We start from the raw sequence: 27782 nt of genomic DNA on the forward strand, positions 1-27782 counted from the left end.
GCTCCAAGTGATACTTGTGATTGAATTTTTTTGATTTAAATCATAAATTTTATTCTTCTGCAAAAAATGCTGAAAGGCATAAATCTGAGGCAGCACATGCCAGCGTAATAAAGTAGGATTCCGGTCTGAAGTGCAGAAGAAGGCCAGAGATGGCAATTGAGAACAGTGCTTAATAATAGAATCTTACGCATCATTACTCAAAAGTAACTGCCCCAAAGTTATTTGGGATTTTCTTCCCAGGTAGATGTGACTGAATTCAGATATAATGAATAAACAAGTGCTTCCAGTGCCATCAAATGTATCTGGAGCCTGGGAACACATTGCTTACTCAGCTGATAATTGGGTAATGAAGAAAAAGAAGAAAAAAAATTCCATCAGAGTTCCTACACATTATTTCAACTCAGCATTTTTCCTGGAACAATATCATATAATAATGTCTGTGGTGTGAAGTGTAATGTTTATATGTCTGTGTGAATATCACATCCATTTTTAGTTTCAGCACTAACTTCAGACTTGGAAAAGGTTGAGGACAGAGCCACCGCTGTTCAATAATGAACGAAAAATTTACTGCATTGGTAGAAATACCACTTTTCTTTAAATGCAGAGAGTTAGAAGATTGAAACTGAAAACTCGACCAGGCCTTTTCCCCTCACTTTCGGACTTCTCACTCTTATGCCCTGTTTTTTTTTGCAGTGAAATCCCCAGGGCAAACTGAGAAACTAATTCTGAATATGATAGATCCTGCGTGTTTTCCTCACTGCTCTAAGTTGATAGTCCTGGCAAACATGAAAGAAAGCAAGCAGAAAAAATGAGAGATTGAAAGGAAGGAAGGATATGGAATTGAACATTGAAGAATGACTTTGGCCAGTAAGAGCTTAACCAAGTTAGGACGGAAACTAGGTCCAAAACAATTTTGAGCCTTTCTGCCTCACATCCCCTTTACCTGAAACAGAATAAAGTTTGCAATTTTGCCTTATTTTTCTATAAGAAAAATCAGTAGAGATTTCCAGAAAAGAAAATAAAGAAGACAGATAGCTGGCTGAAGACATCTCTCCAGCATGAAACTTTATTGCAACCAATTGTGGAATGTTAATGGAGTTGGTTCCCCCATAGTATATAGGATATGCACAAAAAAGTAGTGCAAGAAAAATGCTTTTAAACTCAACATATGTCTTCAGAAAACTTAAAGCTGTGGTGAGTGTGTAGGGGTGGTGATTTCCATTCCAGTAAGTTCTAAAGTGGCACCTTGATTCATAAAATCAACAACTGACTATACTGTCCCTTCACTTGTAGCAAAAACAACAAATGATTACAATCTTTTCATTTTTCCCCCCAAAAGTAGTGATAAGTACCCTCTGATAAATAAATGAAGCCTGTCAATTTTTGAAGATTTAGGAGCTGGGTGCTTTCTGAATTTGATTTTTTTTAAAGTCATGACTATAACATTTTAAATCTCTTAAAAGAATGAAATTCCCTTATGTGGTTTTGTGACCAATTTCTCCACTCCAGTGTTGCTTCTGGCTCCCAGAGTTCATGCAGAACCCCCTTTAGAAGTTCAGGCAGATATTGCTCAATGCAGAAGGTTGAGATCTTGTTCCTTTTGCCCCAGGGATGTAGCTTACAAGCTGATGAAACATTAAATATCAGTTTTCTGGGAACTGGCAGTAGGAGTCATACGCTGATTAGGTAGCCACAATCAAAGATGCTTCCTATTTAGCAGTTTCCAAAATTGGTATTGTTGCTTCTGGGTAGACATTTGGTCCCAAATTGCAGTTAAATTACATCTTTTGGGACATCTTTGATTATTTCATTCTGCATTTCTCTTTCAAAAACAATATAGCCAATGTAAAACTTTGGTGTGTTTAGGAAAACAGCAGTTAGCTTTAGACAATCTCTTTGAAAGAGTCTGTTGTGATTAAAAGTTCAGGTATTGTTTGGAGTAGATGCATAGTAGATGCATATTAGTAACTATAGTATGTCTTAGATTAGAATGAAACTGAAATATGCATATTGTGACCTAATGGGAGGAGGGATCAGTATGTGGTTTTATATATGAAATAACTTTTTAGAAAGGCAAATTAATTTTTTTTAGGTCAAGATCATTAACCTTCAAATAATATTCCAAGGCTAAAATTTGTGGATGAAAAATTGATTCAGAAATTTAATTACATAATAAGTATGTAATTGGAATTAAATACAATTAAATTGTAAGTAATGTAATTACTGTCAGTGTATATAATGATTTTCAACATCTTCCACAATGTTTGAAGGGGTTCTGGGGCTGTTTTGGGGGTGCTCTGACTTCAGTTTAAATTACATTTTCTTCTAGTTTCATGGTTAGATTCATTTACAAAAATAACAGAGGACAGCAGGAGTTCTCTTTGTTTCCCCCAAAAGTACAGTTATTGTTGTTGTAAGTGAGGATTATAATGAACTGATATTGTAACCCTACATGGTTAATAATAGCAGTGGCATGAATTTAGAATTCATGATAAGATACATGATGATTGGGAAAGCCAGCAAGGCAGAAGCAACTAGGTATTTTGTCAATAAATTTATAATGCTGACTTTCATTCAGGACTCATGGCAAACTAGATGTTCTTAAAGAAGTGGAACTATTGGCATTATGGCAACAGTAAGCAGCCAGACAGTAAATTCTGACTGGTGAAATCTCTCCAGATAAATGAGAGATTGTAAGATTAGCCACATCTACTCCAGACAGTTGCTCCTGATGAGTAGACCATAGAAGACGGTAGACCATTTTTGTGTTCAGCTTGTAGGTTGAGTATCTTGAGAGTCAAAAGGAACCAACCTCACAATTGTAAAGTAGCCTATATGGACACACAGTTAGTTGAGTCTCATTTATTAATCACTTTGAAATTACTTCTTAATTTGCTTTCAAACTTTTAGGAATCTTTGGATCAACAAGTTTTATAGCATTCACTGGATGAGTTTCCTTCAATCCTTAGAGAAAGAAAGTTTTAAATATAAGTTTAAGGGTTTTTTAAGATGTCTTTTTTAATTTTTACAAAAATATGATTAGAATATTGATTTTGGAAAGTTTCAGTTAAAAATGATGGATTTGAAATAAGATCTTGAAATTAATTATAAAAGTCCTTCCTATGGAAAAATACTATTGTTTTGAATTCTCATATACTGGATTAACAAATCCTTTTATCCTTTAAACTTTTGAAGGATTTTTGGAAAAGGGATGCAGAAAAATGAAAAGAAATTGAGCTCAATGACTTTATTTGAAAAACTAAACATCAAGATTGTTAAACGGAAAAAGAAGGAATATAAGGTTTGTTCAAGGTGAAAACAGCTATGTTATATCTGGTAATTTTTAATTGACTTTTGATGAACAGGAGTAAATTAGGATAGTTTAAAGATTTGTTTATAAACAAGATATAAAATATGGGAAGGAGAGATTACTTATTGTATTTTAAGAGAAGGTGATAATTTATCAAAATTGTCCTTATTGTGATGAAGTCATTTCTTTATACATTTGTTTTCTTTTTTAAACTATATTCTTTTTTCTTATCTATTGTTTTCTAGTTTTTCTGCACTTTCTGTGTTTTTCTTTTTTTAGTTTGTGCTAGTTTTTATCTTTTTAATTGCAATATTGGTAAAATTATTAAAGGTCATTTATAACGCCCAATGCTTTAATTAGGGTTTAAAAAGATGTACCCCTCTTTTAGAATATTCTCTGGCAAATGGATTTGAACAATATCATTTCATCTTTAAGATAAATTCTTATATATGATCTATCATCTAAGTCCCTCTTTAGCAGGTTAAAATTCTTTATTTCTGCTTTCCTTGGTCACCTTGTGTGACAATCTCTAAATATTACAATGACATACTTGTAGATCAATCTTTTACCCCCTCTCCCTTGAAATTGGCTTTATGTCATAAATCAGTTGATGTGGATTATTGATTGTGTATCCTTCACCAGCTGTGTTTGGGGAAAGATCTGTATACAACTTTTTCCTTACTATCAGTGTTAGTAAATATATATTTTCTTTTAATCCATTTAATTAATATTATAATTTTCTCTATATTATATCTGGAACCTTGGAACCTTTTTTATTTTGTGGGTTAGGCATTTTGTCATTGGAAATAAATGTTTCTGATAAATGGAAGAGGCAATAAAAGTCTCTTGTTCAAAAAATTTATTGGTATAGTTCTGCAGGCTGGTCGGTAAGGATAATATCTGCGATATTTAGAAGTGTTTTGAGTAAAGACTTATGTGTAGTAGATTTAGATTGATATGACAGTGGTTGTAGGTTCACATCAGAGATGTAAAGAAAACACTTTGTTTTCCTATCTACCACTGGCATTTAATCTAAGATTTTATAGCCAACTCTATGTATACTTTTTAAATAAAATGCAGAGAGGGTAAAAAGGAAATTGATACAGGGTTTTCTAGCAGAAGTAATAGTGAACAGTATCTATTCATCTAAAATTTTTGTTTTTTCTAATCCCTTTTTCTTTTACTTCAAATTTTGCTAATTTCACTTGAAGTAAATTCTTAGCAGTACAAAAAATATTTTTATATCTTATAGGCATTAAGCTGTCTAAAGTAGAGGCATAATCTGTTCAGCGCTGTTGCAAAGGGAATAGTAATATATTTTTTTAAAATCTAGGAGTCTCCACATGTGACAAATTAGTAAAATCAGTAATTGTAAACAAATAGACCTTAGTATAGAGGTCTATTATAGAGATCTATACTTGTAGCAATTTAAGAAGGCATTGTGTTTTTAGAAATAAGCTATTTAGCTCTAGGTAATGGTCTTAGTATGTGAAAAATGTTTTATTGCTAAGGAACAAAATAGCTGTTATTATTTTTCAAATTTCACAAATAAAAGATGTTGAGGTTATGAAACTTTTGGTAAAATCAACACTACATAAATTATTTAGCTCCAGTACAAATATTTTTTCTACTTTCCTGATCTCAATAATCCTCCATGTCAGTGGTGAGATTCAAATTTTTTTACTACCAGTGTTGTCTTCCCAGTTTTTTGTAAACTCTTAGTTTTTCTCTCTGTTAGAGGCACTGTAAAGTCTGGCAGTACGCTTAAGCCAAAAATGAACCAAAACAAAGACTTAAATGGAAGCTTGCAAATCAGAGATAGCTGACTTTTATTCTTTGATCAAAGTTAAAGATCTGGGAAGAAGTTCCTAGCACATCACAAGAGACATATGAGGAAAATTCTACAAAATACAGAAAGATACCCTGTCCTTCTTATACCTTTAAGATTCTTAGAAGTCGAGTAACTGCATTGTAAAACTCTCTAACTTAAATTTACATCTTTCCTGCAAAAGACAAATCTCTCTCCCTGACAATGTTTATCTTTCATTATCTCTTCTCCTATTGTCCACCAAATTGATCACAATTGACCACTTAAGGAGGCTATTAATAGCATACTTCAAAGGTGTAGATTCCTCTGAATGGAGATACGTTACATTCCCAAAGAGGTACCATTCCCAGAGAGGTATGTTTCATTCCCGGGGGAGATGCTGGAGAGAAGTGTATCAATCCAGGAAAACAGATGGATTCAGATTGATTTAGATGGGACAATCATGTGTCTTAATAGGAGAAGGATGTAACTGATTGCAGGCATGTGTTTATAATTGTTTTACAACAAGTGAAAAGTTAAGGAAATCTTTTTTACAACAGTGAGATAACAAATGCCTGTAGAATAACTCTCTACTTAATGCTATAATATATTTTACTACATTTATTTATTCATTAATATCCCCTTCAGCACCAAAATAATCCAGATTCCAGATGATATAAGGCCTCCTACTGGAGCAGGGGTTGGGCTAGATGGCCTCCAAGGTTCCTTCTAACTCTGCTGTTGTATGATTCTGTAAGGCTCTCCCTCCTGCTGGAGCAGGAGGTTGGACTAGAACAGGGGTCTTCAAACTTGATAGCTTGGAGCTTCCTCCTCCAGTCATGTTAGCTCAGGAATTCTGGGAGTTGAAGTCCACAAATCTTAAACTTGCCAAGTTTGAAGGCCCTTGGATTAGAAGATGACCTCCGAGATCTCTTCCAGCACTAGATTGCAATGCTGTTTCAAAGAGGCTTCTGAAGCCAGGGTTTGTGTCCTTCCTTCCTCTCCTTTTTTTCCTCCCTCCCTCCTTCCATGTATCTATCTATCCATCCATTCATCCGTATATCTCATTCACTTTCTCCTCCCTCCCTCTTTCTTTTTTTCTCTCTCTTCCTTCCATTTCATTTTTGTCTATCTTCTTTCTTTCTCTCTTTTTCTTTCCCTTTTCTCTTTCTTTTCTTTCTTTTCTCTTCTCTCCTCTCTCTCTGTCTCTCTTCCTCTCTCTTTCTCTCCCTCTCTTTCTCTCTTTCCCACTCTCTCCCTCTCTCTTCCTCTCTCTCTCTTTTTCTCTCTCTTTCCCTCTCTTTCTATCCCTTCCCTCTCTCCTTCTAAAGCTAGGAGAGGAAACCCACCTGAAACACACACAGGCTTCTAAGCACCCATCTGAAACAAACACACACACACGCACACAGAATCACACATGCTTCTAAGTGCCTAGCAGTGTCTCTCGTTATGAGGGTTCTTCCTGGCCAGTCTCCAGGCAGGCAAGGCTTCCGGGTCCAACAAAGGAGCAGCAGGCGGGACTTCCTCACCTCCCACTTTTGGGGAAAGTTAAGAGCTGGGAAAATAAAGTTAGGAGAGGAGACCCACCTGAAATAAATACATGCTTCTAAGTGCCCAGATGTCTCACTCATTACAAGGGTTCTTCCCGGCCAGTCTCCGGTCCCACGTTGCCCAAAAAAGACAGCAGGCAAGGCTTCCAGCTCCAACAAAAGGGCAGCGCCACGTTGGGCAGGCCTTCCCCCCCTTCCACTTTTCGGACTGGGAAATTCAAGCAAGGCATGTGCTGCAGCCTGCTCCTGCCCACTGTCAACTCTGGGCTAGGCAGCTTTCCTATCTGCCTGAAACCTTATGTACCTTCCTCCTGCACTGAAAAAAACATTTGGCAGCTATAGGCTTCTTTCAGTGGCTTTGCTGTGCTTCTTCAATGTGCCGCTGCTGCGTTCTGGGCGCTTGCCACACAGAATCACCCCATTGAACCCTCTGCACCGAAGGGACTTGCCCAAGCAAGTCCGAGAACAGTGGTGCAGCACTCTGAAAGGCCTCTGAAGGGGACTTTTTTTTGGTCTCCAGTCTCCCTTGTTTCAGCGCAACCAGCTGGCTACTCCCCTCCTGCTTGGCCATACAGAACAAACGGGGAGAAGGAGGAGAGTAGCCATCCGGTTGGGGGAGCTTCTTGCGCTGAAAAAGGGGCGGCTGGACATCTGGCCATCTACTGGCTGGCTGGGCCAGGCCAGGTTGGAAGAGGTGCATCTGCTGGAAGAAGGAAGAAAGTGTGCTCCTGGAGGTCAGGCAGGTGGGCGGATGTCCAGGAGCCGCTGCACATGTGTACTGCATGTGTAGCGGCTGCACATGCATTGCGCATGTACAGCAGCCATGGGACATCCGCCCGAGTTGTGCGCGGCCACCATGTAGGAAAAGCTAGGAGAGCGACCGGGGCAAGTGAGCAACTGGGCAACAGGGTTGGGGTGTAGCCAGCCAGGGGTTGCCACCGGTTCAGCGACCTACGCCAAATCACTGCTACAGGTTCGCCCGAGTCAGTGCGAACCGGTTGAATACCACCTCTACTTCATGTGATCTCTGACCTCTTCCACAGGCAGTTACTTTCCTCTTCTTTTGTCTCTCTCTCTCTCTTTTATTTTTGCTTATTCCATAAATTTCAAGCTAGAGGCCATACATTGGCAAAGGAAATAATCTCTGCCCATCAGCCAAGAAAAAGGTCGTCCTTACTGATTAAAGGATGCTATTGTAATGTATTACAACTTAGTTGTTGTAATTATTGTAATTACATGGTAGTTACATTTACTTGATTTTTATCCTGCTTTAATTTTCAGTCAGTTCAAGGTGACATACATATCTAATGCTCCTGCCTCTTGTTTTCCCAAAACACAGTCTGATGTGTATTGGGCTGAGAAAGTCACCCACCCTGGCTTTTTATACCTGAGGCCTCAAGACTAAAACACATGATGCACAGTTGCAGGATTTGGGTTTGGCTAGTCTAGCTAAAAGAAGGACTAGGGATGACATGATAGCATTATTCCAGTATTTGAGGGTCTGCCACAAAGAAGAGTGGGTCAGCATTTTCTAAGTTACCATAGGGCAGGGCAAGAAATGATTAATGGAAACTAATCAAGACATCCAGTTCCAGGCATCCTGGAACTAAGGAGAAACTTCCTAACAGTGAGGACATTTAACCAGTGGAACAGCTTTGCCTTCAGATCCTGTGGGTGCTTCATCACTGGAGATTTTTAAGAAGAGACTGGACAGCCATTTGTCTGAAAGAGTACAGGATCTCTTGCTTGAGCAGAGGCTGGACTAGAAGACCTCCAAGGTGCCTTCTAGCTTTATTCTATCCTATAAGGTTTGTATCCTAGCGTGAAAGCCACTACAGCAAACTAAGTTTCTTTCTCATTACACAGAATGTCCATAATCTAAGAGGGACCTAATAGTCATTGAAGGTTGGCTATGACTATGGAGGTGGATATGTGGAAATTCAGAAAACACAATTTAAGAATATCTGAGCTTAAAAATTATGTATTGATCCATAACAAAATAATCTAAACAATGATTAAGCCATAGATGACCTAGAGAATAAAACTGGTGGCTATGAAAAGAAAGAAGGCCTTAACCATTCACTGAACCCAGTTTTGTAAATTTGGTCTATTTTTCTTCTTTGAAGTAGCATGGAAATATTCCACAATAAAAGAGTATGCTGACCACAGGCGTGTTAATAATATCTTTCATATATACGTTGTTTTTCTATAAACAGTACACAGCTCGTTTACTATTAGCTGCAAAGATTTTCATTCAAAGATACGATAATTGGTTTTCCTTGCTTCAAATTGGTTTAATGTGTTGTACTTTCGGAGATTAACTTCCGTCTTCTCTTTTCTTCATTTTTCTTCTCCATACTACAATTTGAATTTCAGTGTTTCTAGTATTATGGTACTTTACTTTATTCTGCTTATCACTTCATATGGGATTTATCATAGAGATTTTTAATTGAAAGATTGAATTTCAAGTCAGATCATGGAGCCTATATGGGGAGGATTTTCAAATATAATATCTGCTTTCCTTTACCCTTCCCTGCACTCTCCCATCTTCCTTCCCAGTCTCCTTTTCTCTCTTTTTCCTTACTTTTCTCTCCTTTTCCGCCTCCCCTCTCCTTCCCTCTCCTCTCCTTATTTATTATCTCTTCCTATTTATATATTTTTTTAGTTCTTTTTCCTAAAAGTATAGGTTTCCTTTCTTCTTTTTCATAACAGTTTTCCCATTGCTATCCTCTCATAGCTGGCAATAATTTCCTTTCCTTTGTTCTTCTGTTCCTCAAAATACTATTTTCTCCTCTTTTACTGTTTGTATTCATTTTTCCCTTACCCACTTTCTTGATTTTTGAAAGTTAAAAACATTTTATCACTTGTTTTGCCTGAGGCAACGTTTTTCCTAATCACTTGGCAGAGTCATAGTTCAGACCCCTCCATCTTCAATCCCTTGGGCTTTTTCTGACACCACGGTCATATTGCTGGATTATGAAAGGAAGCGATTGGCATTCAGGGCTCTGTGTTAGATATTGCCACTAGCCGTTTGACTGCAGAAAGACTAGAAGATGGCAGTCAAAGGGTACCTGCTTAGCATACGAAAGTCCCAGATTAAATGGTTGGCATCTTTTAAATCTTCAGTTTAAAATCTTCAACAACCACTCTCAGTCATGAAAAATAGTTTTTAATAAAAATCTGTTTGCAATACCTTCGATAACACTGCAATCTAGGCTATTCTGAAGGATTTCCAGAGTTAGAACTGTGGAGGTAAGAATAAGCAGTGGCCTCAAGAGAAGCATTTTTTTTTTTAAAGGAGTATTTTATCCTAGCTTTATTATTTTTACAAATAACTCGAGGAGGCAAACATGCCTGAAACAACTTCTTCGTATTTTCCTCAACAACAACAACCCTCTGAGGTGTGCTGGGATGAGAAAGAGTGATTGGCCCAAAGTCACCCAGCTGGCTGTCATGCCTAAGGCAGGACAAGAACTCAGAATCTCCTGATTTGTAACTTGATACCTTAATCACTAGACCAGTGTTTATCATTCTTGTCAAATTGAAAGTGAGTGGACTTCAACTCCCTGAATTCTTAGCAATGGCTATGCTGGCTGTGGAATTATGAGAGTTGAAGTCATATACCTAGGGAAATTGCAAGGTCGTGAAACACTGCCCTAGACTAAACAGGCTTTTATGAGAAGCAAATTGCCCTCCTGGTTGTCTATTTAGATACTTTAGAATAAAATTTCTACATTCAGCATCAGAAATTCTTGTCTGTTTTAGATCCCAAGCCCTTGCTTCTTCACCGTGATAGAAGAGGGAAGAGACAAATCATAGCCATCTGGTACTGAATAATGAAGTGTTATAAGTTAATAATGAGGAGCAAGTTTTTAGAAATTGTAAATCTGTGTAGGGTAGAAAATAGACATGCAGAAACATGCCTTGTAGTTGTCTGTCAGGAATAGGTTGCCCCTTACAAGTGCTTAATAGTCTCTGTAATATGTTCAAATCTACCACTTCTGATTCAGTTTCATCCTAAAGATCTCTCTTTCTTCATTCTTGGTCATACAAATCATGAAAGAGATGTCAAAAACCGAGAACCCATATTATTAGGATAGAATCATCTCTTCATTGCAGGGGATAGTGTGACCTACCTCTTATGATTGTCCCATTTTTCATGAAAATAATTCTTTTCTGAGGAAAAATGGACATTTCAGAATAGGACTGATCATATGGTGCGTCAACGTGTTTCAGCAGTTTGTTACTTCCTCTCTATTGTACATTTTGGTAAATAATGTTTATGCTTCTCTATTCTTTTTCTCCTCTTTTGGGGGGTGTTTAATGAACAAATCTGCTGCATATAATAAAGGCATGAAATTGAAAAGAATTGCAAGTATTACGAGCAGAATATTTTGCAGAAAAAACCAAGAAAGCTATGCTTTTGTGACATTATTGAATATATTTGTCTGGTCTAGTGTGACAATAACTACTTTAGCTGCTGGTTTAATTTTAGATTAAAAATGAACATAAACTATATTTTGGTCATAATTTATGTAGTTTGTAGTGCCTTCTGAATAAGACCATTTTTAGCAAATGTATAGTTAAATCTAATGTATGAAATACAATCTTAGTGCAACAAGATTGTGTGTGTCTAGTCTGCTCAGTGAGATGAGTGTAGTTTATATATACATTTACATATTTATTATATTTGTAGTCTTTTTCTAAATGCTCAAAGTAGCCTGTATATTTTTTTCTCCTAACTTGCATAGAACAGCTGCCAGTGGGCTAGGTTATTTTAGAGGTGGAAATGATCCAGTCAATCAATCAACTTCCCTCTCTGAGATTTCCCTGGTTTTAGCCCAAGATCTTAACCATTGTAGTTCACTGGCTGTTTTTGAAAGCCTTTGGAATGACATAGAGAAGATTATGGACCCTCTTCCTATTAACTAGTAACACTAAACACAAATTGAAACGTTGAAGGAGAAAATAGCTTTTAGAAGCGTTATTTTGTTTAAAATAAATGAATGCTGACATTCATTGCATGTATTTCCAGGCAGTGCGCAACAATAATATATTCCATACACTTAAAACATATCTGGGCAAAAGGAGATGTTAAGGTAAATAAATAAATTAGCAAGCAAATAGTAATACATTTATATTTTCTGAGTCACTAGAATTGTCCCCATTGCTTTATTTTTACCTTTATTGTCAGAGTACAATATGTGTACAATGAGATTGGCTGAGCCTTCCTTCGTGCACTCCCCCCAACACAACTCACAGTGAGGACAGAAGTCCCTAACCCAGTCCCAATCTTATTACACTATGTGACCTTGTTACACAACGTGCCGGCCCTGCAAGTCCGTCATACTAGGTTGACATGAAGTTATTTTCTGTTCAGAAGTCTGACAGCCCACGGGTAGAAACTATTCTTCAGCCTGTTGGTACAGCTGGCTGTGCTTCTATATCTCCTACCGATGATAGGAGAGTGAAGAAGTGCTGACCGGGATGTGTGTCATCCCTGAGAATTTTCCTTGCTCTTCTAAGGCAGCGAGCCCTAGCGATGTCATCTAGTGGTATCAGGGAACTGCCTATGATCTTTTGTGCTGTGCTCAGCACCCTCTGTAATGTCTTTCTATCCATGGCTGTCAAGCCAGCATACCACACCGTAATGCAATATGTGAGGGCACTTTCTATTGTGGACCGGTAAAAGGAGGTCATCGGTCGTTGTTCCACTTTATTCTTTTGCAAGACCCTAAGGAAATGGAGTCTCTGTTGGGTCTTTCTGGCCACCTGGGTTGTGTTGATTTTCCAGGTGAGATCTTTGCTGAGGTAGATTCCCAGGAATTTAAAGGAGGAAACACCCTCCACACAGCCCTCCTCGATGTAAAGTGGGGCAGGTTCCTCTCTCTTCTTCCAGAAGTTTAACACCATCTCCTTTGTCTTGCTGATGTTTAGGTGCAGGTTGTTTTCTAGGCACCATGAGGATAATTTTTGAACCTCCCCCTTGTACGCTGTTTCCTCTCCACCTGTAATGATACCCAATATGGTAGTATCATCTGCGAACTTAATGATCACAGTGGATGGGTCAGACGATACACAGTCATGTGTGTACAGTGAGTACAGGTAGGGACTGAGCACACAGCCTGTGGGGAGCCAGTGCTAAGTTTCAGGGAGGTGAATGTGACAGACCCAGCCCTCACTGTTTGTGGTTGGTCCCTCAGAAAGTCTTTGATCTAGTCACAGATGGAAAAGGAAAAATCCAAGTCCGGGGTGGGGAGAGGAAGAGGAAGAGTGAGGAATTCTACCAAATTTGGTTTCTCATTTTATCATCTTTCAGAATAGTGTATTTTTTAAATTTGGAAACTGATTTGAAAAAAAAATTCTCAGACAGGCCTCACTGTAATTCAAAGATAAAAGGGAGGGAAAGCAGAAGCATATTAAAGCCTTTATGACAGACTATAGCTGTTATCATAAAAATAGTCCTGATCTATATGGCATTAATTTGGCATCTAGTATGGTGAAGAGGAGAGCACTTAACACCCAGGGCTGTTTGGGGTATCCCTTTCTGTAGCTGATTGGGTTGAAATTTTGACAAAATTGAAGATATCATATCAACCTAGCCACTTTTTTGAGTTGCCATTTTGTTTTTTTGTTTTTTTCAATACAATAATATTTCAAGGATTATTGTCAGCTGCATCTGTGGAAAAGAGACACGATATAAATGTTTTTAAAATGTGAAGCAAAGTATCTATTCTCATGCAAATGTATACTTCCTCTTTTTCTCTTTTCTGTTGCCGCCTTTCTCTCTTTTTCCTGTAACTTCTTTTATTTTTCCCTGTAATTATCTCCCATGCCTCCCCCCCATTTCTTTTATAATCTCTTGGCCCATAGAAATAAACAAAGAAAAGTTCAAAACTATGCACACTCTGATGTTCTGTGTCCAATTTTCCCCAAAGTGGTGTGTGAGAGTTGTTAAGGTTCACTGGAGAATATCCATTTTAATCTTCCGTTTAAAAAAAATATGGAAAAGAGCAATGTTGACTCTTCTGCTTGTAGCTTAGATCATGTGCATTGTCTAATTGAAGATAAGAAGATCAAGCATTTAAAATCACAGCCAATATATGGTACAGTCAAATAAACGAACAGGCGGCTTATGCATGTAGTTGAAAACTAGGTTTAGCCTGACTGAACTTTCATTGTATTACTGTTTTGAAAAAGTAGAGCATTTCAAATGTATTTTGATGCTTCTCAGGTTTATTGTGAACATCTTTTTTCCAGTTGTTCGAGTTCACTTCATTGTCAGCACCCACAGAGGATGCCAACAATGGATAACAGTACTTAAAGGCAGAGAGTATCTTCCACATAAGCACTAGCACATTATTAGAATAAGCTGTATGTGTGAAAAACGTTGGTTTGTCTGAGGCAGTAGTCAGTGTTTAATAGTCAAGTTACCTAAGGATACATTGAGAAATATTAGATAGGTTGGCAGTTCTTCATGTATGTCAAGCCTAAATGCCAGTTCTGGTGATAAAATTATCTGGTTTTATGGTCGTAGAGGTTTGAAATAAGTTTATTATTTTTACAGCCTAAGGCTGGAACTGTTCTGTATATATTGTCCTTGTAGGTTTTTTTCTTCTTTATTCCCTGTAAGGCTTTAGAAGCCAAAATATGTGATAGAATAGCATTGCTTTGTGAGCTTCTTCATTCTGGCTCACATTCATGTTGAGTACATTGATGTTAGAAAGGTATTTCTTGTTTTTAAAGTACATCAGAGGTAAGTGAAAAAGGTTTGAACTGGTGACTAAAGGATCACTGGTGCAGACAAGGTCCTTCATGTAACTCTACTTAACAGACAACGTGAAATTAGGATTTTAATTTCAGTGTAAGTTCTACATCATTGTTAATTCAAGTTGTGAACAAAGCAAATTCTCTCATTCCTTAAATAATTAGATTTATATATTTGGACTCCAGGCTCAGTGTTGTCCCCATGTGATCTAACATCTCTGTGAAATCATTGGGAGAAGTCATTTATAGTTTGGAGTACGAAACTTTCAGTGTGTACATAATACCTAGTTTTAGGTATTACCTCTTACTACAAGTAGGCAGGAAATACACTATTTCTGAATAGACTTACATGAGCAGGTCCATGAAAGAACAGCTGTTGGCGTTTAGGGTTCAAGGACAATCGCAGGTTCTTTATAGAAAAGGAGGCTTTAGCATGTCCTTATTTTTTTTTACAATCATTATTATTAACAGCATTAACAGCTTCTATCCCAGGGCAGTAGCTCTTTTGAATTCTGCTGTATAGTGCAGTATTTGTGCGATGTTGGGGGTTTCGGTTCAATGTGTGGAGTGTGAAGGATGTGTGTTTGTGTTTATTTTCATGGTCATGGTCATGATGTGCACTGAAGATGGTGTTTGATTTCGTTGTACGAGGTGCAATGACAATAAACTAAACTAAACTAAATTGTGGCTCCTTGTTCTTACCTTGAGAGCAACACCAATGTCTTCAGATCAGGATCTGGGGATTAAGAACCATGGTGTGGATTGTTTTTAACCCTTATATGTTTTATTGTCTTTTGGGTTAATGTTATGATTATAATTTTTAGCCAGCAGAAGTTTCTGGAAGTGGCCAGAATATAAATGCTAATAAGTCAGTAAGTAAAATACTAGAAAGTTCCTGTTAGGGTGTAAATGCAATAATGTACTTCCAGCACATTTTTTAACAATCGTTCTTACCTTTAGTTGATGAAAAATATATTAATTGTTTTAGGAAACATTAATGCAAGAGGGCAAGCAGTGCAAAACAGGAGTGGAAGACATTTGCATGTCAGATAAACATTCAAGGAGTGAAAACAACAGCAGCGAAGAGGAAAGAGACAAAACAAAATTACTCTTGGAACGACTGAAGGCTCTGGAGGTAAGATAAAAAGAAACATCTCTCATCCAGGCTCTTGGTTTTTATTGGCACCGAATAGTGGTGCAGTATAAATTTTATCTCCCTCAGTTCTGCTAAAGGTTCTGCTAAAAATATTTTTGATCATGATTCATTAGATCAGGATGAATGAAATGTTGCACCTTGGAATCACTGAAGCTATTTTTCTCTAATGTCAAGGATCATGTACCTTAAAGAGAAACTTCATAAATAAATGTAAGTTGTTCCAAGCTGGAGGCTAGCTGAAAGCCATAGAGACTCTAATTCAGAAAATGTAGTCTGTATGATTTAGTTTGAAGTGTTAATTTAGGGCACAAGCCACAACAGAACTCCTTCAACTTTCCATGCTGTGGCAGAGAATGGGGCCTCCCCAAATCAGAGGTAACCAGTAGAATTCCAATGTAATAAACTTTTCAGTATTCCTATCGTTGGCTGGGTTATAATAATAGCTCCCAACAGCAAGCCTTGAATACAGTTTGAAAGGTACTGCTTTGCTACATAGTCAAAGGATGCATGGAAGTTAGAAGGATAGGAGTTGGGGGAGCATGGCCATTTATGATGTAGCGTTGCTGGGCTTCTAGATACTGTGCCTATTCAATAATGCATTTGTTTTCTTGTTTATGATGTGAAAAAAAGTTCTTCTCTTCTCCCATCCCTGAAAACCCCTTGTAATCAAGACAGGATACACATTTGGCCCTTACCCAACAGGCTCCTTGCCTGAGCAGATCTTAAAAATGGTTGTTAGGGCTACCAAGGCTATGAGGAATTTCAACAGACATAATGATACAGGTCTCTGAGAAGTGCCTTAGGAGTTCATGACTACCCTGGATCTACTTAGGAGAAAATAAACAATTTAACCATTTCTTCCTAATCACCTAGCCACAATATTGTATTGTACAAATGTACACCTTTAGAAAATGATGGTAAATGGGTATAATTGTCATGATATCATTAAAAATAGTTAAAACTGATTTATTCATTATTAGCTTATACAGCATAATGTTTACTGTGTTTTTAAAAGTACAGGGGAAATTGAGAAATTTTTAACAGTTTGAATCATGATTCTGTCTGTCTCATAGTTTATTTTTTTTATTTCATAAGTTCTTAAATTTATTAAATCTTGTTTCATAAATCTTAGGACTTTTCAAGGATGCAACGCTTGCAGTTGAAATCACACCATATCTTACTTTATAGCTGCAATAGCTACATTCTAAAAATGTGAATAAATACTTTTGTTTACCTTTGTGTTGCTTAATTTTTCTCAATTTTGATCAATTATTGTAGAGGAGCTAATACTGCATTTTCATCCTTCCAGTATATTTTTCAGTGTGTTCTCGATGAATGGTTAGTGTAGTTTGCATAGCTTTTCTTTTCTTCAGTTTTTTTCCTAATGATGGAAAGTTGTTTAAATGAAATCATAGCACTGTATCAGTTATTGCCAATTGTTATAAGAGAGAGGAAGAAAACTCATTACATTTTTAAGACGCAATCATGGCTGTGGAAGGTCACCAAATAGGATTTCTTCATTGATTTTAGTTTTGTGCGGTAGCTTGCTTTTAAAAATAAAAAAGAATGTACCAGTGCTTCCAAAATTAATCTACAGAAGCAATCCAAGAAGTAATCCATGGAGAAAAATGAACTACAGACCAACCATTATAACTACTCAAAGATAATTAGAATAAGGTGCTGCTAATTGTATGTTGGCTTTATGTTATAAACTTTTAGCCCTGTGTATTTGTGCTTCAGGGGTTTAGAATTTTTAAAAATCTTGCTCCAAAGCTCTAAAATTTATTAGGAGTCATACATTTTACTACCATGTAATCAGTTGATTTAATTTTTTGTCATACAAATAATTAATTGTTGTATTTCATTAATAGATTGGGTAGGTGGAACAAAAATTTGCTTTTTAATCTGTTTAGATATCAAGTCTTACTATTAACTATATGAAATGGTATAATATGAATAAGGGAATAAAATTATACAAATAAGGGACACAGATTATACAAATTATCTAATTAGTACAGTTGAACAAATAAGGGCTATAATACGTTAATATAAATTGTAGATTGTAAAATTTCTTTGGCACTTTTCTTTCTGCCCCATTTTTTAAAATAAACTTCATTAGTTAAATAACCTTTAATTGGCAAAATCTAGATGTACAGATATGTATTTATATGCCATTTATGAATTTTATCCTTTGTATAAAACATTTTTATAGAAGTCTTCCTCTATCCCAGGGGTGTCAAACTGAGTTCTTCAAGGGCCAGATCAGCATTGTATTTCTACTCCATGGGCCAGCTTGGAGGGGGGAGACAGGATAGATGCCTTCTGCAGCACCTTGCTGGTCAAAATGGGGTACAGCCTTCCCCGCTCCATTTTCAGCCTTGGTGGCCTCCTGCAACACTTTACTGGCCAAAATGGGGCGCAGGCTGGCTTCCAGAGGCATTGTGGGCCAGTTCTTTGCTATTTCCTGGCTGGTTCTGCAGGCCAGATTTAAGCACCTTAAGTTTGACACCGCTGCTCTATCCGATTATAAGATACTGTAAAAGAAGGAAAGTATCTCATAAAATAGAGTAAAAATAAATAGGCTCTTTCACATAGCTGTTGGCTTCAACTTTCCAAATCATCAGGAACATTCTTATACCACTGGATGGATGATGCCTCTTGAATGTCCAAATACCTCCCCCACTTTGAAAAAGAACAGTGCTCCCTCTAGAAGCAACTAGAACCATAGGTGGACAGTCTCAAGCAGAATCTTTATTGTTAGTCAACTATGTTGCAAGAATCTTACCAGATTGATTAAATTCCCTTGCAAAGGTTTTTTTGCTGTAAGATTTTTAGGATTCTTTAGGAGGACATGCTTGGGTCGCTTTCTGTAGTGCAAGGACTCTAAGTCAACCCCCTCTTAAACCCTCTCTCCAGTCTAGCTAGAATTTCTACCACATCATTCATTCACACTCATTAAGATGAAAAGCCCTCTAAAGCTACCATGCTGTAGTGCTATAAACGCATACTCTTCAGAACAGATGGAAAGCAGTTAGAGAAATAATGGCAAAGAGCCTTAGTAGGGCCTACATAGGAGGAAAGGAGAAAACACAAGAATGGAAAAGCAAGTAAAGATGACAGCCCCTAGCAAAGTTACAACTGGTGCAGTGACTAATCTGATTATTTTGCTGTATGTAAAAACTATCCAGCACCTATGTCTGCTCTAGAAATCTGTTCATATTTTTTTAAAAAAAATCAGATATTACAATAAGCTCAAGTCTTGTGTATTGTGAACTTTTGTTAAAATGGAAATTGGATTCAAAGATCTTGCGAACTGCAACTAGAACATGGATGTTTATTCTAATTTATGTGATGTAGCAGAGATAAGTTTGTCCTGGTTTGCATCAATTGTGACTTGGATTCAAATTAAATCTCTCGTTGGTGTCGCTGACTTTCTATCTTGGAACGGATACAAGGTCTTTATTCCCTTGGTCAGGTAGTAGAAAGGAAAAGAAAAATGCATCTGTTCCTAGTAAAAGTCAAGAATGCAATATTGTACCACTTATTTAAAACGTATCTAGAGAGGTGACTGCCGTTCTACATGGAATTAGGTGATAGGAACCCAGCATACTACGTAGAGCATGAAAATGACACAGAATTTTTATTACTCTGAACAGAAGAGACAAGTTTGATTAATTTCCACATTCATTCTTATCCCTCATTGCCATCTCCCCCCACCTCCACCCCAATTCTAGAGGGACTTCCAATGCTGAAGCAATTTTTCAGAGCGCACAGAAGAGTACAAGGGAACAGTAATATTGTAAGGGCTAGTAAGGTATTATGCACTCCTGCACAAATACTTCCTAATAGTTAGTTAGTATCTGCCTATCTGTTTGTCTGTCTGCCTGTGTGCCTCTTTCCCTCTCTCTCCCTCTCTCTCCCTCTCTTTCTCCCTCTCTGCATACGTTTGTGTGTATGTAATTGAAATTAGGAGAAGAGCAAAATAACCCTGAAATCTTTGCTCTGTGATTGAAAAATGGATAAGTTTTTTTTTTTTTTGCTGAAGAAAGAAAGCTTCTGAAAGGAATGGGTTCCAAGATGCAATCAGCGGGATTGGAATTACGGAAGCAGTGACTATCGGTAACGTTTCTCGGCTCATATGTATGGGCGGGGTGGTGTGGTGGGGCTGACATAGCTGCACTTTCAAAAAGAGATACTTTTCTTCATAGTAGTTCTTAGTTTGATTTTCAAGAACTGAGTCCTCCAAATTTGTGTCTTAAATATTGATTGCACAACAAATGAGAATGGTCTAGTTGTTTGTACATAGGCTCAAGCAACCTGCTTGACATTACAGTACATTGGGAAAAAGAAGTATCTGTTTGTTTTCTTTAAGAATCGCTCTCAGGAATAGGTTCTTTAACTAATATAGTGCATTCTATCAGCTTTCAAATCTCTGGGAAGGGAGTTTCCACAAAGCATAATAACACATTTGGTGAAAGAAGCATCAGTTCCAGCAATACTATAGAATGATGTTGCATGAAAGAGATTTGTAGAATAGCAACATGAGGTGAATTGCTTTACTGATAAGAAACAGTAAGATTGATGTGTGATCCATCTCCAGCCTTTCCTTTTGAAAGTAGGACTTCTAATTTGCCATTCAGTCAGAAGGAGTTTAGCAAATATTAGCCCAGATTGCCACTTTTTGCAAAGATCTACGTTAGGATTAAAAATGTATTGTGCTCTGCATATTGAGTTTATGCATGTTTTAGGTATGTATACAGATTTTTCTCCAAAAATAGAATTAATTGGAAGATTATCTTGAAGTGTGAATGGAAAAAAGGCTTGTCCAGCAAGGTAAAATATTTGATTTTCAACAGTGGATTTCTTAATTATTTATGATTCTATTTTTCTTAATCTCTTTATTTAATAAAAAAATATTTCATTATAATCCAAGACCACATCGGGTTCTTCCATGATATATATCTTTAGCACAATGGTCTTTCCAAGTCTGAAATTCCAGTATTTTCATACTGCCTTTATGTTGTATTATCTTCCCTTTGAATAAAGATTTCTTTTTAGTCCAAAAAAGCATTAAGCAAGGCCGGTAGATTTTTGGTACTACCAATAATAATAATAATAATCCTGAAATGCAAGATATTCATACTTTGTTCCTAATTTCTTTGTTTGGCGAAAACTGAATGTAACTCATTTCAGCACTTTCTGATTTACTATTCTGAGAAATTCAGACATGGCTTTTATCTATTTCTGGATTGATGACTGATAAATACTATATATTTGTAATCAAAACATGATACTCATGTTCTTAATAGTTAGACGTCTTGTTAAAGCGTGATATTTAGCTCCCTTGTGCCATGAAAATGCATTGCTTACAAAATCCCATTTAATTTACTTCTACACTTATGTTATAAAAAGTAAAAAACTTAAATTGTGTAAAATACAAAATAATACCTCTAGGTTTCTGGTCTTTTGAAAGAGATAAAACCTTTAGAAAGTAATCCTTAAGTGAGACTTACTTGATGTTATCTTTTGACTAAAGGGGTTTAGAAAGAATTAAAAAGTCAGATATTATTGCTACTTGCACATTGGTAGTATAATGAAGATTCCTTTCACATGCATATAATTATGAATAGATTCACGCTTCTCATCATATTCCAGTAGGTATCTAAATAAATTAGGTTGAAAATTCTAATTAAGCCAGGTGCTTCTATTTTTTTTGCTTATGTTTTTAAAATAGGTATGCTACATAGATTGCATTTTCCATATTTTCATACAAAATACTATGATTCTTGCATTTTTCCATATTTCCATACAAAATGCTATGATTCTTACTTGTTGAATTAGTGTCCTGATCAAAACATAGCACTTTGCCAGATTTTGCTTTTCTCAGAATGTTTTAACACAATTTTGGCAGATTAAACAATGAATTTAAATAGGTATTTTGGGAGACAATCCATTTTGAGAGAATTATTCATAAACTAATACAGAAATACAGTAGCACTATAAATAAAAATAAACAGAAACTTCCAGAACTGGAAATGTATTTTCTTCTATCCCTAATTTAAAGCTACTAATACATGGGCATATGACATTCATATCCATATCAAGAAAATACCAACAATTAAAAAAGAATTATTCATAGATGTTCTTCTACAGTTGGAAAACTATTCTTTTCATAGAAGTTGCTCTGTTTCCATAAAGGTCATTATAATAGAATACAGAATACCATATGCATAGTGAATTTTTCTCACACTGTTCGTGATGACCCAGGGCCTGGCACAAAGGTAATACAGTCAAATAATAAGCAAGAGTCCCTTTATTAGCTCCAACTTTGCCCCGAATATCCTGGTTACCTTCTGGTCTGGAGAAAAAACTCTCTCAGAAACAGCCTTTGCAGAGATTGAAGTCCAAAATGTTGTCAACAAAAACTTTAACTGTAAGTCCAATCAAGGCAAGATGAGGTAATTAATATGGCAGGTAAGAGAAGGAATTCCAGACCTGAAGGAACGGCGGTAAATCAACTCATTTGGGAGGATGCCAGGAACGCACACAAGATAAACTCAAGTTTGTTTCCAGCAGATGCTGCCCTCAGCTTACATCTCTTTTAAACTCTCTTCCCAGGTGTGCCTAATGAATCAGGGAATCAGGGTCCTTTCCTCCCCCATAAACCACACAACTCACGTTGCTCTCTTCTCCGTTCCTCCATGCATGCCCTAGGATGAAGAGGGGTGGGCCTGGGTCTTCCTCTGAACTCCCTCTTCCTTGTTCTACCTCTTCCCTACTCTGCCCAGCTGGACTTTGCCCTTCCCCAGTTTCCTCCACAGCCAACAGAGCCACTGCCTGTCAGCTGTTCATCTTCCTCTTCGGATTCAGACTCTTCTTCCTCGGATACAATCCTCTAATTCTCTGCAGTAGATTTGGCAGCCATAGCTACTTTCAGGGGGAAAAGAGATTGGACATTTCCAACCACTTTACTTCTACCAAGAGGAGAAATCCATGAGCAGAATTTGGCAATACCTAGTTTCTTCTATTAATGGCAGTTTGGCTCTAATTTGTCATATGTTAGTATTTGACCATTCAGAAAAGCTCCAATTTATGCTGATCAAGAACTGAAGGAAGGGGGAGTCTCTCATTCAGAGTGGAAAATGGGATGTTGAAGATCATTATTTTGTCTTTAAAAGTTTTTTTTAATGATGATGTACCTATACTCTTTGACCAGTTTCTAATGATATTAATATTGTTTATTATCAATTATAAGAATTTTTAGCTCTAAATTTTAATAGGAAGAGCAGGATAAGTTTTGATCTCTCAACTTTCTCTCAAATCTCAAAACTTAGGCTCCACTATTATTTCTTTACATTTATAGTGAGTCATTCACACCCTGTGAATGCGTTTACATTTGCAGAGAAAGGCTACCTCCCCTTCTTTGTATTGACTTCTGATCTTTTTCCATCAGTGATCAGGAGGTATTAATGGATAATTAAAAACCAAATTGCTGAAAGTAATACTGTGATGGTAGAATTCAATTTTCAGAAATCCATATAAAATTATGAGGAAAGACACTAAAAATACTAGAATAGGATTTATTTTTATCCCATTCAAGATGTTTGGGAAAGGATTTGTATGTCAGACTTTTAATAGCAGAAAACCAATGAAGTGCAATTCACATGAAGTTTTACTAATCACATTTAATATCAATAAATAAGGGGTTAAAATCAGAATGCTGAAAATTAAATGAGGAAAAACCCCTTATTTCAGGGTGAAATCATTTAGCTGGTGTTTCTGTGAGTTGCTTGAATCTTTTTTTTTCCCCGCCGGGTTCAAAACTTTTTCTAGGTAAGCTTGACACTGAAGTATTCATTTGCTATTTCTTAGTAATATTTTGAATTATTCCAATTTTTTCTAAGTCTTGGTACATCCTCTTCCAATATACTGTTCACATATTTTATCCTCATCACCCTAGCTCTGTGACAGATTGACAGATGATAAGTGACATACAGTTAAATTGTGAACATTCCAGCTGAATGGGAAATTGAATTTAGATATCCTGATTTACTCTGGGTCTTGTATTGGCCTTAGGCTTCACTAATTACTATAGTCCCAATGTGGCCTAAGGTTCTTCCCCCTGCAACAACACACAATATCCTTGCCATAAGTCTGGTGTACATTTACACTTAGTTGTATTTTTCTTTCTGGACACTATTTCCTTTAGCATATAGTTGTTTCCTTTCAATTGTCTCTCAGATTTTACTTTTCTCCTAATTATTTACTAAAATCTACTTTTTCACAGACCTTTCCCCCATGTTTTATCTAGGCAATAACTGGAGCTATGATAGCTAAAAGCTTCTAGAAATTATTTATTTCTTCCCATTTCACAAACCGTAGTCTATTTTGCTTTGTGTATTTATTTTCCATTATCTTTCCCTTCCTCTTCTTCTTCAGTTTACATTAATTTCAACTTCAGGTTATATGCACACAGATATTTGCAGACCTTCTGCTTACAAGGATCAGTTGTCTGTCAAAATCTTTTCTACATATATAAAATTTAAACTGAAACACAAATGAAATAGTTGGAAAGCGAAACATGGAATATCTTATCATGAAGTAAGTTTTCATGTGTCTCTTTTGCAATGGTGGCTATCTAATTAATCATAACATGTGCCCCCCCCCCCGAGTCAAGAGGCTGTGTTATGGTCTGCTGGCAGCCTGCGGAGCTGGCAGCAGAGTCGAACAGTGGAGGGGACCATGGGCCAGTCCTGAAGTCTGGGGAGGACTCAGATGAGGGATTTGTGTCTGACATAGAGATAGGGCCAGGGCCACCTGAGAGTTATGTGCTGACTCCAGAGCCTCCAGAATCTGACATCAGAGAGGCAGAAGAACAGGAGGTGGAGCCTGTTCCCAGTGTGCGCTTGCACAGAGCTGCCAGAAGGCAAGAACATTTAAGATAAAGGGGGCGACTCAGGAGTATGGCTTGGAGATGATTGGCCCCTCCCATAAGACATAAAGGAGGAGAAAAGGGACATGACCCTTTGCAGGAAGCAGCTTTGTTCGTTCTGGTCGGTTTCAACTTTGAAACTCCGTGTTGACTTTGTGTTCCATTTGGCCTTGTACAGCTAATTGGAAATTTAGTTGTTGGCAGTATTTCAAGGGAGATAAAGGTGGATACTTATCAGCCTTACCCTGAAAGACTGTGGCAGACTTCTTTTGGACTATTTGTAAACTGTTTGGGACTCATTACAGGCTGTGAATGCATATAATTCACAGCTGTTGAAATAAAAACAAGGTTTTTGGGAACAGTGTGTAATTGTTACAGTCTCAGGAAGCCTTGGTCAGAACAGGCTGCCACAACCATGTAGTGAAAGCCCTGCTCCTATTTTATGTGCATGGCCACCATCTTGCCCTTTTATCTTTCCGGAGCCGTGGTGTTGCAGTGGTTAGAATGCAGTATTAAAGTCTAATTCTGCTGACTGATGATTGCAAGCAATTAGGCAGTTCGAATCTCACCAGGCTCAAGGTTGACTCAGGCTTCCATCCTTCCTTCCGAGGTCAGTAACAAGAGGACCCAGATTGTTGGGGGCAATATGTAAACCACTTAGAGAGGTCTGTAAAGCACTGTGAAGTGGAATATAAGTCTTAAGTGCTATTGCTAAATACTATCGCTACTCTCCTTCTGGAGACGCCTGTCAGGAGCAAGAAATTGGAAGCTAGGGTTAGGTCCAAAATGAGTACAAGTTTATTTCATGCTACCTCTAAACAAGAATCTAAACTACTAATGATCAAGGCAAGTTGGTGGTAGTTAAGGAAGAATTTCAAGGAGGGTTGAATATAGATCTCTTGTGGGCATAAAGAGACTCTAAACTGATAACTCACTTGACCCCCTCCCTCGTCATCTTTTGGTCATCTCCCGTAACATCCATGCATTGGGCTGAAAATATAATAATATACATTATTCTTGATCTTGTCAATTAGGTATCAGAAGAGACTTCTGCTTGAGTTTCCATTGCTAGGAACTTGGCATAATTTAAGTGGCAGAACCACTGGCTGAAACAGAGGAGGCCCCTATAGTGGTGGGGAGGGGGGGTAAAAAGACATTCCAACTTAGAGCCCATTTGAGGAAGGAAATGTTTGACGTCAAACCTTTAGGTCTATATATGCTGTTTCCCAAAGAAGGCAGGCAGTCTGTTGAGATTCTTGTAAATTGGTGATCAACAATAAAGAAATCTATCTGATCCATTCTCAGAGCTGTTCTGGTTGCTTGTACCTGACAACTTATAACTTTAGAAATGGTTTGGTTGCATAGTTGAATTCAAGAAATTTTAATAGAGGTATTCTCGCTCAATGACCACTTAATGACCATTCAAACTTGTGAATGAATAGTACTTAATGACCAATCCTTGGAGTTCTGGCTGTTGCAGTGTTCCATAGTCACATGGTTGCCATTTGCGACCTGCTTTGCTGGCTTGACAAACAAAGCCAATGGGAAAGCTGGCAGGAGTTACAAATGGTGAACTCGTTGCATCCCCTTTTAATACTATATATTTAATGGGGATTACTTTCTATAAATGAACCAAAATGTTAAAGAAAATTTGCTTTCATCTTAATCCTTCCAATGGTCATTTAAAAGAAAATGGTTTTTAAAGGAAACATTTTCCAGTATGTTATGTAAATAGAAATAAGTAGTAGTTTGTTGTTTTTTTTCATTCAAAAGATAAGCTCTTTTTTTACTGTAATAAATTCATAAATATTATGTTCCTGCTGGTTTCAGGAAATGCTGTGCTTTTAATATGTGCTGCATATTGAGCTCTAGTTAAACCTCAAGGTATAATTGTACATTTGCTTTTTCTCAAATAAACCTATAGCAATTGTCCATTTCTTCAGGTTAATCTGATTCATAGGAACTTCGTCCTACCCCCTCTGTCCACTGGTCACGTGATTAAAGTTTTTAAGTGTCAGTTGCCCTACTTTAGGTCAACCAACTTGATACGAATTATTTGATCCTTGAGCTTTTAATCCTTTTTTTCCCCAGAGAATTTTTTCTTTTAGCAATGGGATTCTATTTGGAGAAATACTCTTGCTGTAATGAGTCCATAGTCACTGATTCTACAGTTTCCACTGTTTCCATATCCTGATAATTAGCTGATACCTATAACAACATTGATGGTTCGTTCACTTTGCAAGAAAATTAAAATGTTCTTTTATTTTTTCTTCTATAAGACCATTTGTCTTTCCTTGCTACATTTTAAGTAGGTTGTGTGACAGATGGAAAAATTCAAATCTAAAATAAAACAAATTACAAACTGAGATTATTTGTTTAATTGCATATTTGCTTATTAGATTTATATTTAATTTTTCCTCCAAAAATTCAAGGCAGCCTTGATAAGCCTCTTCCAATTTTACAAACAATAACTCTGCGAAGTTGGTTGGGCTGAAAGAGAGAGAATAGAAATTCACTCAGTGAGCTTCTGTGGCTGACAGTAGTCTTGCTCCTTGCTTTTTAGTCCGAATACAACTCTAAACATATATTTATGCAAATGATTTTGTGTTATTGGCTGAGAACCTGTATGATTTGCACCACATGTTAGCTAGATTGTATGATGCAACAAACTGTATGGATATGAATAGAGGAGAAGGAATAGGATGGCATTCCCAACCCCCAGGCCAGGACCCAGTGCCATGACCTAGCCAAAGCCCATTTGGAACCAGGGTGCAGAAATGGTGGGTGAGTGTGTACAAGAAGCTGCAGTTTGAAAGCAACCCATATGCATATAAAACTACCCCCTCCCTCCGCCCCGTCCCTGTCATCGCCATCTCCACTGGTCTACTGAGCCAGAAAGATTGAGGACCACTGGAATAGGGGATACAAAACTGGGAAACCAAGAAAGGTCTTTCTGATAGTTGGGTCATATAGAGAGACAGAACCAGGACTGAATCAAAAACCAACAGATGAAGGAGAATTGAATTGGTCAAAAGGAAAAGAAAAACTTAGTAAGTCAAGTTTAGATGGAGTCTAAGATTTTCAGAAAAGCAGAGGTGAGCATTTTAAAAAACAAAAAAAAAACAGTGTAGGAAGTGACATATGGAAGCAAGGAAAGGAATGTTAATCCTCACATTAGTTAATAATAGTAAGATAAACAGTGATATCATATCTGGCAAGTAATCTGGAAGACTAATGGAGTTAGGGATCTCTGTAACTCC

At 37.1% G+C, this 27782-nt stretch overlaps 1 protein-coding gene across 4 annotated transcripts in view; it reads left to right on the forward strand.

Annotated features, from left to right (window-relative positions):
* Positions 1 to 27782, forward strand: part of NCKAP5 (NCK associated protein 5) — a 666974-nt gene that overhangs the window by 398165 nt on the left and 241027 nt on the right. For all 4 annotated transcript variants that reach the window (XM_087920337.1, XM_087920334.1, XM_087920335.1 and 1 more), the window contains one exon: positions 15423 to 15569. In XM_087920337.1, the coding sequence (XP_087776463.1) occupies positions 15423 to 15569 (147 nt within the window). The remainder of the gene's footprint in view (positions 1 to 15422; positions 15570 to 27782) is intronic.

This window comes from Pseudonaja textilis, chromosome 1, assembly GCF_049901715.1.
Source record: "Pseudonaja textilis isolate UNSWEBS1 chromosome 1, rPseTex1.2, whole genome shotgun sequence".
In the NCBI taxonomy this organism is placed as follows: Eukaryota; Metazoa; Chordata; class Lepidosauria; order Squamata; family Elapidae; genus Pseudonaja; species Pseudonaja textilis.